The following is a 12,526-nucleotide window of genomic DNA, read 5'->3' as shown; positions in this document are numbered from 1 at the left end:
TGGGATTACAGGCACCCACCACCACACCCAGCTAATTTTTGTATTTTTAGTAGAGATGGGGTTTTACCATGGTGGCCAGGCTGATCTCAAACTCCTGACCTCGTGATCCGCCCACCTCAGCCTCCCAGAGTGCTGGGATTACAGGCATGAGCCACCATGCCCAGCCGGGATCCTTAATTTAATTACGTCTCTAAAGACGCTTTCTCCAAGTATGGTCACACTCACAAGAATTGTTTCTCCAAGTATGGTCACACTCACGGGAGTTCCAGGAGTTGGGATGTGGCATATTCTTCTTAGAGCCACCAATTCAGCCCACCGTCATGTTCAGCAGTGCGACTTAGTTGACCATCGCCTGCATCCACGCTGCTGTCAGTGCTTTCTGTGCACACCATCTTAACATAGCTGTGAGTCCATGGAATGTCACATGGGGGGAAAATGTGAAACAAAACAACCAAGAACTGAGATGGGAGAAGAGCCAGGCCTGGCTGTGTCATGGGAGCCAGAGCTGCTGGGAGTGGGAGCCCCATTGTGAAAGGCTGCAGAGAAGGTGACATGGATGGAAGAGTGACTTGGGCATCTGTTGCCTTTAAGAGCAAAGGGTCAGTTTCTACAATGAGGATAAAGAAATAAAATTTTTTAAAAAAAGAGCAAAGGGAGATGATTGCTCATGGTGGAAGCAGGAGGTGGCACCCTAAGAGAGTCTCATTGTCAGAGGCAAAGGGCATGACACACACGGTGCAGAGAACAGAGGGACTGGGGTCACATGCCAGAGCTCTGGGCATGCCTTGGGAGCGTGAGCGACATATCTTCCTGTAAGAAGGGAGGAAAAGGAGAGAAAGCAGGATGATGACATAGAGAGGATCTGAAGATGAGAGGGAGGTGCAGGTATTCGCAAATGATGCCTGATGTGTCCTTTACATCCACTGAGCATTTATTAAATGCTGACTGTATGCCCAGCAAGACACACTGGGAAGAAGGCATGGCACCTGTTCCCAGGAGGGCCTGATCCTTCGAGAGGCACAGACGAGCATAAGCAAGAGCCGCTCGGGGTGGGAAGGGCTGGGAAGCAGCTCCAGGAGGCATGATCTGCAGTTTCCGTGCACAGGGGGAGCTCCAGCTTTTCTTAGAAGAGACGGAGCAATAAGAAAGTTCATAAGGAGCTGTCCAGCTGAAGAGTGAGGACGTTCCAGGACAGAGATGTTGCTTTACCAAAGGCAGAGAGCCTGGGGAATCAGTGTGTTCCAAGTGGGGACAGGCTAGTGTGTGTGGGGAGGCTGCGATGGAGGATGAAGCTGCTGAAGTTGGCATGGGCGAGCTTTTGCGGACCATGCTTTGTTTTGTCACGCAGACTGGAGTGCAGTGGCATGATCTCAGCTCACTGCAACCTCCGCTTCCTGGGTTCAAGTGGTTCTCCTGCCTCAGCTTCCCAGGTAGCTGGGATTACAGGTGCCCGCCACCACGCCCAGCTAATTTTTGTATAATGTTTTCTTCCTTTTTTGAGATAAAGTCTCGCTCCATCTCCCAGGTGGAGTGCAGCTGCCCAATCTCAGTTCACTGCAACCTCCACCTCCTGGGTTCAAGTGATTCTCCTGTCTCAGCCTCCCAAATAGCTAGGACTATAGGCTCATGCCACCACACCCAGCTGATTTTTGTATTTTTAGTGGAGATGGGGTTTTACCACGTTGGCCAGGATGGTCTCAAACTCCTGCCTCAAGAGGTCTGCCCGCCCTGGCCTCCCAAAGTGCTGTGATTATAGGCGTGAGCCACAGCGCCCAGCCCATGTTCGTTTTCAAAGCACACAGGACACATGGCAGGATCTGTCTTTTCGCTCGATATTAAAGGAACTTGAGTATGGGGATGTGATCACATCTGGGATTTGGGGAAGGCCCTCTCCAGGCAGCTGGAGGATCTGAGCCCCTGGCCAACCTCAGCACTGAGAAGAAGGGCTGCTCTCTGGGTTGGAGTTGAGCCACCCCTGTGCAGCACAGGACAGGATGGGGCAGGAGCCGGGACAGGGCCTGGCCGGGAGGGAGCCAGGAAGCACAGGCACCGTCCCCTGCTGCGCTCGTGGTCCAGGGCAGAAGCACAGGAGGCCCATGCCGGGCCTCTTCCCGGGCACAGTCAGCAGGAGGACAAGGAACGGAAGGCTTGGGCACTTGCATGGCTCTTTGATGTGTGGGCCTTGAGGTTTTCCTGGAGGGGAGGATATGGAGCCAGGAGAGTTCCATGGCCTGAGGGACACGTGAAAGAATGAAGGACTGCAGGCCACAGTGAGTGCCAGGGGTGGGGGCGGGGGGGTCACACGGGTGGGGTGAGGACCATGCGGGGCAGAGATCAGCAGAGGGGTGACCTGAAGGTTGGCGGCTAGTCGTGGGCTATGAGCTGAGGAGGCTCAGGTAGCTGGAGTGGGAGCTGCCGCTTGATCCTTCAAGCTGGGAGGGGCAGTGGCTGCAGCCCCCTGGGAGTCATGGAGTCCTGACTTCTCAGCCAGGTCACATAGGATGCGAGCCACAGGAACTCCCATAGCCTTTTTGTGTGTGTCTGTCTTCTACCTGGAAAAGAGTAAAAATACTTTCCTGTTCTTTTCCTGGAAAAGCTCATTAAGGGGCCGGGCACAGTGGATCATGAATCCCAGAACTTTGGGAGGCTGAGGCTGGCGGGTCACCTGAGGTCAGGAGTTCGAGACTAACCTGGCAAATAAGGTGAAAAACCATCTCTACTAAAAATACAAAAGAGGCTGAGGCAGGAGAATCGCTTGAACTCAGGAGGCGGAGGTTGCAGTGAGCCAAGATCATGCCACTGCACTCCAGCCTGGGCAACAGAGTGAGACTCTCAATAAATAAATAAATAAAGGAATAAAGCTGGTTTAAAAAAAAAAAAAACAAAACCCTGCAAATAAAATGTAGGCACTCTGGTCTCCTAAATTTAGAATCCTTTCCTCAAACATCCCCCTTTTGATACAGAAACATTTTTGAAGCCACATGCAAAGCACCAGCCGACCCTTGGGTTGGGGAGCTGACTGGTGGGCTCTAGGGATAGCTCTGGCGTCTGGCAGCCAGCTGTCTCTTCAGAAAATACTGTGGCATGAATGCAAAGTGTGATTCATCACTTGGCTCCTAATTTCTTTTGATTTTGTCCCCTAGAGCAAGGTCCGTGGTCCCGTCAGTGGAAGCCCAGATAGCATGAATGCCTCTCGACTCAGCCAGCCTGGGCAGCTGATGTCTCAGCCTTCCACGACCTCTGACAGCTTACCTGAGACAGCCAAGAAGAGGTAGGTTCTCCTTAGGAGTACTAAGTGTGACCATCAAGGGCACGTCAGAAGATTGGGGATGGAAGCGTTCATCACTGGTGAATGTCTGTCCCATAATTTTACCACTTCTCTGGGTGTTCATTGCATCTGCTAGGTCCTGTGGGGACAAAAGTGATACAAGTTTTGCTCTCATGGTCCCTCGAAACTTACTAACTAGTTTCTTTTTCTGAGGCTTGGATGACTACTTAATGAGAACATTGGAAGTGCTGGTCAGGCACATGCTGTTATCTTTTATCCATGAGAAGCCACATTCCTTCAGGGAGGCCCACTTCCTCTCCCCTGAGCCATCTGTCGCCCATCACCTCACCACCGCCTTGAGTTACTGAGTCACCACCCCTTCCTGGTGCCTCTGACCTTCCCATCCTCTCCCTCCTCTTGCCTGAACCATGGTGGCGGGGCCAGGGGGCAGGGTGGGCCAGGGCTTTCTGCCTCGTGCCTCCTGCCTTTCTGGTGCCAGGCCTTGTCTGGTTGAATTAGTCTTCACGAAATACCACGCTGACCAAGATGTTCCTTAGTTAGTCATGAATAACAGCTTCCCCTCTGTTACAGATGCTCAGGTCTGAGCTTTCTTTGGATCTCATCTGGTCCAGCAGCGCAGCATCAAATTCTCAGGCCCTGCTGGAGACCTGGTTTGGGAGCTCAGGGTTGGTGCCCAGCAGTCTGTGTCTAGCAGGCCCTCCCCCCAGTTCTCCAGCACACTGCACGCCACCTCTGCTCCCACGCTCATCTCTTCCCGTGGTTGGTTTTGTTTGATAACCTTCTGTGTGCAGGGCCCTATGGGTTCCTGCAGGCTAATCTCTAGGCTTGGGAAACACTGATGATTGCCTGGGGCAGGGAAGGGGGATGGGAGTGTCTGATAATGCAAGGTTTCTCCCGAGGATGATGAAAACATTCTAAAACTATATGGTCATCGTTGCACAACTGTAAATATGCAAAAACCTTTGAATTGTACACTTCAAATGAGTGAACTTTATAGTATGTAAATTATCTCAGTACAGCTGCTTTGAAGAATCTTGTCCTTGGGGAGTTTGTATCCTGTTTTGGTATTTAATCATAGGTAACCTTGGATTCTTAATTTTCTCTCTGCTGGGCATGGTGGCACACGCTTGTAATCCCAGCACTTTGGGAGGCCAAGGCAGGAGGTTTGCAGGAGTTCGAGGCAAACCTGGGCAATGTGGTGAGACCCTGTCTCTCTCTTTTTTTTTTTGAGACGAAGTCTCACCTCTCACCCAGGCTAGAGTGCAGTGGTGCAATTTTGGCTCACTGCAACCTTCGCCTCCTGGGTTTAAGCAATTCTCCTGCCTCAGCCTCCTGAGTAGCTGGGACTACAGGTTTGTGCCACCACACCCGGCTGATTTTTTTGTTTTTTGTTTTGGTATTTTTTTGAGACAGAGTCTCTTGCTCTGTCGCCAGGCTGGAGAGCAGTGGCACAATCTCGGCTCACTGCAACCTCTGCCTCCTGGGTTCAAGTGATTCTTCTACCTCAGCCTGCTCAGTAGCTGGGACCACAGGCGCATGCCACCACGCCCGGCTAATATTTGTATTTTTCTTAGTAGAGATGGGGTTTCACCATGTTGGCCAGGATGGTCTCAATCTCTTGACCTTGTGATCCGCCCACCTCTGCCTCCCAAAGTGCTGGGATTACAGGCATGAGCCACTGCGCCCAGCAGATTTTTTTGTATTTTTAGTAGAGACAGGGTTTCACCATGTTAGCCAGAATGGTCTCGATCTCCTGACCTCGTGATCCACTCACCTCAGACTCCCAAAGTGCTGGGATTACAGGCGTGAACCACTGCGCCCAGCATTTTTTTATTAAATAAAAATTATTGGCTGGGCACGGTGGCTCAAGCCTGTAATCCCAGCACTTTGGGAGGCCGAGGCGGGTGGATCACGAGGTCAAGAGATCGAGACCATCCTGGCCAACATGGTGAAACCCCGTCTCTACCAAAAACACAAAAAATTAGCTGGGCATGGTGGCGCGTGCCTGTAATCCCAGCTACTCAGGAGGCTGAGGCAGGAGAATTGCCTGAACCCAGGAGGCGGAGGTTGCGGTGAGCCGAGATGGTGCCATTGCACTCCAGCCTGGGTAACAAGAGCGAAACTCCGTCTCAAAAAAAAAAAAAAAAAAAAAAATTATGTCCCCAACACCTTATGAGCTCCTGGAGGATAGCAGCTAGGCCAGGAGCCTCTTCCATTGCCCTCTGGGCCGGCCCTGAGTCTTTAGCCTAGCTAGAGACCCAGAGGCTTGACAAAAATGGCTCCTGCCATCAGATTGTCGCATTTTGCAGAGTGAGAGGAGTTCTGGGGCACTGTCTTCCATTATGTGGCTTATTCCCTTCGGTTATATCCTCAAAGCTTAGAAAGGTGGACCTAGGTATACAGGATGTCTCTCGTCTCCCCACAGCCTAGCTGACTTTAGAAAAAGACGGATGTTTTATTGCATGCTGTTCTTTCTCACCATGGCCCAGTCCTAAGAGGAAGCATGCGTTTCTTATTATAGAAAAGAGGAGAGAGAGATTAAAGGAAATCAAATCCCAGAACTTGCTTTTCAACAGATTCCAAAGGAACTATGGAACCCAATTGCTTGGCCTGTTTTTTTGGGTTTTTTTTGGGGGAGGGGGGCTACTTCAAAAATTGGGAAACAGGTGATTTGAAGAATATCTTTAGATTTTGACAGTTTGAGAATTAAATTCAGCTACCTAGTAAGTCAGAAAGCAGAAAGAGCTTTTTACTTCTGACTTTTTATTGAGATCTGTTTGCTTTTTTTGCATTTTGGATAGTAATGCTTATGTGTGGAAAGTGCATAGCAAGATGAATGAAAGTATTAATCAATGAGTTAGTGTTTTAAGACACTCAAGATCAAAGTAATTGTTACTTCATATAAAAAATATTATCAAAAAGGCCGGGTGCAGTGGCTCATGCCTGTAATCTCAGCACTTTGGGAGGCCGAGGTGGGTGAATCACAAGGTCAGAAGTTCAAGACCATCCTGGTCAACATGGTGAAACCCAGTCTCTATTAAAAGTGCAAAAAAAAAAAAAAAAAAAAATTAAGTGTGGTGTCACACACCTGTAATCCCATCTATTCGGGAGACTGAGGCAGGAGAATCACTTGAACCTGGGTGACGGAGGTTGCAGTGAGCCAAGATCGCACCATTGCACTCCAGTCTGGGTGACAGAGTGAGACTCCATCTCAAAAAAAAAAAAAAAAAAAATTATCAAAATTATCAAAGCTCTTTCGCATATTTTAATACAGCAGTGTTAGCTCTCATCACTAATAATGACCACTTTCTTTTTTTTTTTTTTTTTTTTTTGAGACGGAGTTTCGCTCTTGTTACCCAGGCTGGAGTGCAGTGACGTGATCTCGGCTCACTGCAACCTCCGCCTCCCGGGTTCAGGCAATTCTCCTGCCTCAGCCTCCTGAGTAGCTGGGATTACAGGCACGTGCCACCATGCCCAGCTAATTTTTTGTATTTTTAATAGAGACGTGGTTTCACCATGTTGACCAAGGATGGTCTCGATCTCTTGACCTCGTGATCCACCCGCCTCAGCCTCCCAAAGTGCTGGGATTACAGGCTTGAGCCACCGCGCCCAGCTAATGACCACTTTCTAATAATTTGATCATTTTCTTTAGTGAAGAACTGGTGGCTGAAGCACAGAACCTCTGCACCCTGCTAGAAAATGCCATTCAAGACACCGTGAGGGAGCAAGACCAGAGTTTTACGGTAATAGCTTGTGTGAGCTCCCTACAATTCCATGTCCCTTCTTTCTATAGCAGAAGAGAAAGAAACTGAAAAAGCAATCTGGCATTATCTTCAACTTCAGTGTTTATTTGTTTGTTTGTTTGCTTGTTTGTGTTAGGGTCTTGCTCTGACACACAGGCTGGCATGTGGTAGTGTGATCTTGGTTCACTGCACCCTCTCTCTCCCAGGTACAAGTGAGTCTCATGCCTTAGCCTCCTGAGTAGCTGGGATTACCAGTGTGTATCACCACACCCAGCTGATTTTTTTCAGTGTGTATTTATGATTTTCTAGTACACGTTTTTTATTCATCATAATAGTGATGGCTAACAATTACTGAAGGCTTACAAGTCCATATATGCATTATCTTATTTAATCCTTGCAGCACATAATGCCAGTGATGAGGAGGAAGGTAGCATTGTTCCCAGAAGCCTGTCCCCACTGTACCGTCCATACTACTGCTGAGCATTTGTGTGTTGAGTGCTGGGCAGGGGAGGGGGACGGGAGTTACTAGTGAGTCTGGTGGTATAGCAGGAACCAGCCGTGGCCTTGTCCTCAGGGCCTTGGAGCGTAGTGTAGTGCTAGTCATGAGAAAACTAGCCCAGGTACAGGTACATTGAGACAAAGCTGGCCGGGCACGGTGGCTCAAGCCTGTAATCCCAGCACTTTGGGAGGCCGAGGTGGGTGGATCACGAGGTCGAGAGATCGAGACCATCCTGGTCAACATGGTGAAACCCCGTCTCCACTAAAAATACAAAAAACTAGCTGGGCGTGGTGGCGCGTGCCTGTAATCCCAGCGACTCAGGAGGCTGAGACAGGAGAATTGCCTGAGCCCAGGAGGCGGAGGTTGCGGTGAGCCGAGATCGCGCCATTGCACTCCAGCCTGGGTAACAAGAGCGAAACTCCGTCTCAAAAAAAAAAAAAAAAAAAAAGACAAAGCTTCCATTGTTGAGAGAATCCTGCATCATTTGCTTAGATCTTTACGTGGCCTTTACCTGCTAATCACTTGCTAAATTCCCCTAACTTTAAGCTTTTGGAAGAATTACAAGGGATACCACTGTGAATTGCAGCCTTTGCTGATGTAGTTGCATGTCAGCCTCCAGTCCGTGGGCATTCTGTATCTCTTGCCGCTCTTCTCCTGGCACACGATACGTTTTGATCAGTTCATTGCTTACTTGCATGTCTGTGGGAGGAAGAGGAAGTCTCATCCGGCCGAGTCATGTGGTGAGGCTGGAAATCCATAGCCGAGATGAGCTACCCACAGTAAGCACAGGAGTGAGTGCTGTGAGCCACGGTGGTACTGACATTACCTTTCCAGTTCACACAGTCACAGAATCTCAAGGGCTCTGAGCCAGTGCAAAGCAAAGATCCTGTACAGTTTGAGTATGTAACTTAGCTCAAGAGTGGCCTGTAGTCACAGGACTTATAAATCAGAGTTTACCTTTTTAATTTTTATTTAATTTATTTATTTTATGCAGCCTGGGTCTTGCTGTGTTGCCCAGGCTGGTCTTGAACTCCTGGCCTCAAGCGATCCACTTGCCTCAGCCTGCCAAAGTGCTGTGACCACATGCATGAGCCACCATACCCAGCCAATAAAGGGGTTTCAATATATTTCTTTTTATTTTTGTTTTTCGGTTTTTTTTTGAGATGGAGTCTCACTCTGTCGCTCAGGATAGCGTGCAGTGGCATGATCTCAGCTCACTACAACCCTCACCTCCCAGGTTCAAGTGATTCTGTTGCCTCAACTTTCTGAGTAGCTGGGATTACAGCAGCTTGCCACCATGCCCGGCTAGTTTTTGTATTTTTAGTAGAGACAGGGTTTCACGATGTTGGCCAGGCTGGTCTCGAACTCCTGACCTCATGATCTGCCCACCTTAGCCTCCCAAAGTGCTGGGATTACAGGCGTGAGCCTCTAGCCGGATTCAATATATTTCTAAATCGTGCTGATTGCCTTCTGAAGAAGAAAAATAACCTGAGAGGTATTGGTGGCTGTTGTATTTTTAACATGCCTGTTGACTTTCAGGCCCTAGACTGGAGCTGGTTACAGACAGAAGAAGAAGAGCACAGCTGCCTGGAGCAGGCCTCGTGATCTGGGAAGACTCGACCCCCTGACATGGGGATGCCTGGAACAGGCCTCATGACGTGGGGCTGCCTGGCCACAGCTCCGTGACGGCTCCTGCTGCACTGATGTCCCAGCATTCTCTGGTATCCAGATGGAGCTCTCACTTCCCCAGCAGCTGTGACTTTCACCCAGGACCCAGGGCGCAGCCCTCCGAGGGCACTGCTGGCAGCTTGTCTACACACTGGAGGTCCTCCATCGAAGAGGCCCAGGCACGATGTCGGCCCCACGAGCATTCAGGGGTACAGCCACGGCAGCACCTTCCTCTGCCGTGAGAAAAGTGCTTAGAGAACGGTTAGCCACACACATGACTGGACAGTGTCCAACTCAAATCTTTCCGGGCAGAGTTGGAGCAGTGCTTGATGCCAGCGTGTCCTCTCCTGCTCTCCAGCGGCCCTGCTTCCTATCCTCTCTCACTTTACAGCTTGTGTTTCTTCTGGATTCAGCTTCTCCTAAACAGACAGTTTAATTATAGGCGTGGCCTGGCCCCATCTTCTCTTCCTTTTTTTATTTCACTGCTGCTAAAATTGTGTTTCTTTACCTACTACTTTGGTGACTGTCCTCCTTTCAGCAAAGTCGGAGTGCCAACCTCTCCGTCTGTGGCCCTTTTAGCCACAGAGTGACTCATGGTAGCCAGGATGGGAGAGCAGCTGCCTTTTCCAAGTCCCAAAGATTACCTGGGAGTGACTGTCACGGCCAAGGAGGGACAAAAAGGGTATCTGCTGCCCACCGGCCTGCTGACCACCATGCTAACGCCTCTATTGCTGCTCAAGCATGTGTGGGTGGCAGTGCCAGGCCGGGAGTCCCTGCCTCTCACAGCATCTAGCAGTATTATTAAATTGATTCGTTTTAAAAATAGCTTCTATATTTTGTTACATGTAACCCAATATGTAACACTCATATTGAGTTCCACAATTCACTGTTAAGAGTATCTATGGTTAGGGCTTCTGAACTAAAACAATGGAAAATGTTATCAATTTGTATAGTGCCCGGACCATTAATAGTGCCATATCCCTGCTTCTTCAACATTTCACAGAACTTCTCTTTTATATAAAGGCAGAAGCACAAAATGAGTTCAAATGGTCACAAACAGGTGAGTTTTGTTGGAGAAGAAAGTTGTAGTAGGAGACTTCACAAAGTAGTTTCCATGGAGATAGAATGAAGCGTTCTGTGATCAAGTAAGTTTAGCAAACAGTTCTTGTTTCACTTGCTCTTTGGAGATTCACATTGTGCACTGGGAAAGTATTTGAAAGGTCTTATCATAAAGAAACTGGCTTAACTTTGTGTAAATTCACTGTTTACCAATGTCATTTGACTATAAATAGATTTTCTCCTGCTGATTATGTGTGTGAAACGTATCAACATCCCAAGGAGCTAGTGTTTAATAAAGCATGGTTTTGGATACCCTGGTAAATGACAGTGGGAAATAACACCCAAAAGGCGAGGACGGGGTCAGGTTGGGGAGGGAATGGATGTTGGGCCTAGGGATATTAGCTTAAGTTTTAGGCAACTGAGCCACAGAAGAAGTTTGACCAAGAAAATGCCAACCAAAGCAGTCATTACAAAGTTTATGGCTGTTCAGTTATAGGACAGGTTGTGAAAAGAAAGGAAGAAAAAAAAAATTGGAAAAAAAAAACAAACCTATGGCTGGAACAGTGTAATTGATTTAAAAAGTGAAAATCTAGGAGTTAGGATGTCTGCTTCCAGGAAGATGAGATAGATAACACTTTTTCCTCTCATTAAATGCAGCGAAACTCTTTAGTCATATAAACAAATACAAGACTCTGAATGGTAGAGATTAGACAGAAGGCCCTCCCTGGACCTTGGGATCTGAGCAGGGACTCTGGTGGTTACTCCTTGGCTTTTCTTTTTGTCTCAAGATTGAGTGCTGGAGAAGCTGACCAATGGGCACAGACAAGAAAGTCCCCAGCAAAGCCTGCTCTCTCCACCTGCGTTCGTTCCCTAGACCTGCTCTGACCAGTTACCACGACTTGTGTGGCGTACGTGACAGAAACTGATTCTCTCCCAGTTCTGGAGGCCGGAAGTCTGCAATAAAGATGTGACCAGGACCACACCTCTTCTGAAGGCTCTGGGGAGGTTCTGTCCCTGGTGGCCTCCAGCTTCTGGTGGCTTTGGCAATCCTTAACTTATAACTCTGCATCTCTGCCCCTGGGTCATATTGCTACCACTTTCTCTGTCACATCTCTGCTGTGTATCTCTTACAAGAATACTTGTCATTAGATTTAGAGCCAATTAGAAAAATCTAGGGTAAGCACTTTGTCTCAGGATGCTTCCTACAATCACGTAGTTTGCCATTTGAGGTAATATAGGCTCTGGGGATTATGATGTGGACGTATCTTCTTGGGGGCTACCATTCAGCCCACTACAGTCCAACTCTGGCACCCCAGAATCCCTATTTGTCATGAAAAATAATTTTTTCCATCCAACATCTCCCAAAGTCTCAACTCACAGCGTGAACTAAGACCAAAATCACATCAATATATTAGCTCAGAAGTCCAGCATCTCATCATCTAAATTAAATGTGGGTGAGACCCCGGGCATGATTCATCTTAGGATTAAATTGTTCTGGCTTTGGACCTGTGAAACTACAAGTTACCAGCTTGCAAATAACTGGAATTCATCTAAATTTATGTAAAACTATGTAATAAGCATATGATAGATGTTCTCATTCTGAAAGGGAAAACTGGAAGGGATAAAGAAGTCACCATTCCCAGCCAATTTGGATCCAGCAGAGAAGAGTCCATTAGGATTCAAGGTCTGAAAATAATCCCCTAGCTGGAAGTGCTGCCCACTGGCCCCTCAACAGTTCTGCAGACTTTTGTGTCTGCTCACAGCAGAACCATGGGCCTCTCTGTACCCATGGTGGCTCTATAGGCCTGAGTTCATGCTCACTGTACCTCATAGGCCTGTGTCTATGCATCCATCATCTCTGTAAGCTCCTCTGTCCTCTGCCTCTGAGCCCCTGGCTCTGCTCTTGGAGTTATTCTTGCTTTTTGTTGAAGGGTAGCACATGTTTGCAGCCCCGTAGCTCCATCAGTCCATTTCCTGCCTGTAGCAGTTTGGAATTCAACAGCCTTTTTTCATTTCACACTGTCTCTGTCCCTTCCAGGCTAAGCTGCTTCTGCTGATGTAACATTCTCAAAAACCTTGTGGATCTCCTGTGTATGTCATGGAGTTCAATGCCATTAGACAAGAGGGTCCTCCGCAGATTTTCCAGAACAATCCCATCTCTATTCCTTTTACCGAGATGGCTGAGTGAATCCAAGAGTCCCACGCTTCATCTCTTCCTGCCACCACACCTGGTACATTTCTCTTATTTTTGTAAAAGAGATGGGGGTC

The 12,526-nt window shown here is 48.3% G+C and overlaps 1 protein-coding gene across 5 annotated transcripts in view; it reads left to right on the top strand.

Annotated features, from left to right (window-relative positions):
* IKBKB (inhibitor of nuclear factor kappa B kinase subunit beta) overlaps positions 1 to 10,506 on the top strand; it is a 64,550-nt gene extending 54,044 nt beyond the window's left edge. For all 5 annotated transcript variants that reach the window (XM_039463397.2, XM_039463398.2, XM_074383819.1 and 2 more), the window contains 3 exons: positions 3,144 to 3,271; positions 6,942 to 7,032; positions 9,071 to 10,506. In XM_039463397.2, coding sequence (XP_039319331.1) covers positions 3,144 to 3,271; positions 6,942 to 7,032; positions 9,071 to 9,136 — 285 coding nt within the window. In that variant the 3' untranslated portion in view covers positions 9,137 to 10,506. The remainder of the gene's footprint in view (positions 1 to 3,143; positions 3,272 to 6,941; positions 7,033 to 9,070) is intronic.
* The last annotated feature ends 2,020 nt before the right edge of the window (positions 10,507 to 12,526 follow it).

The sequence above is a fragment of the Saimiri boliviensis genome, chromosome 13, assembly GCF_048565385.1.
Source record: "Saimiri boliviensis isolate mSaiBol1 chromosome 13, mSaiBol1.pri, whole genome shotgun sequence".
Classification (NCBI taxonomy): domain Eukaryota; kingdom Metazoa; phylum Chordata; class Mammalia; order Primates; family Cebidae; genus Saimiri; species Saimiri boliviensis.
Note: the sequence above shows the minus strand (reverse complement) of the source record. Positions and strands in the feature narration are given on the sequence as shown.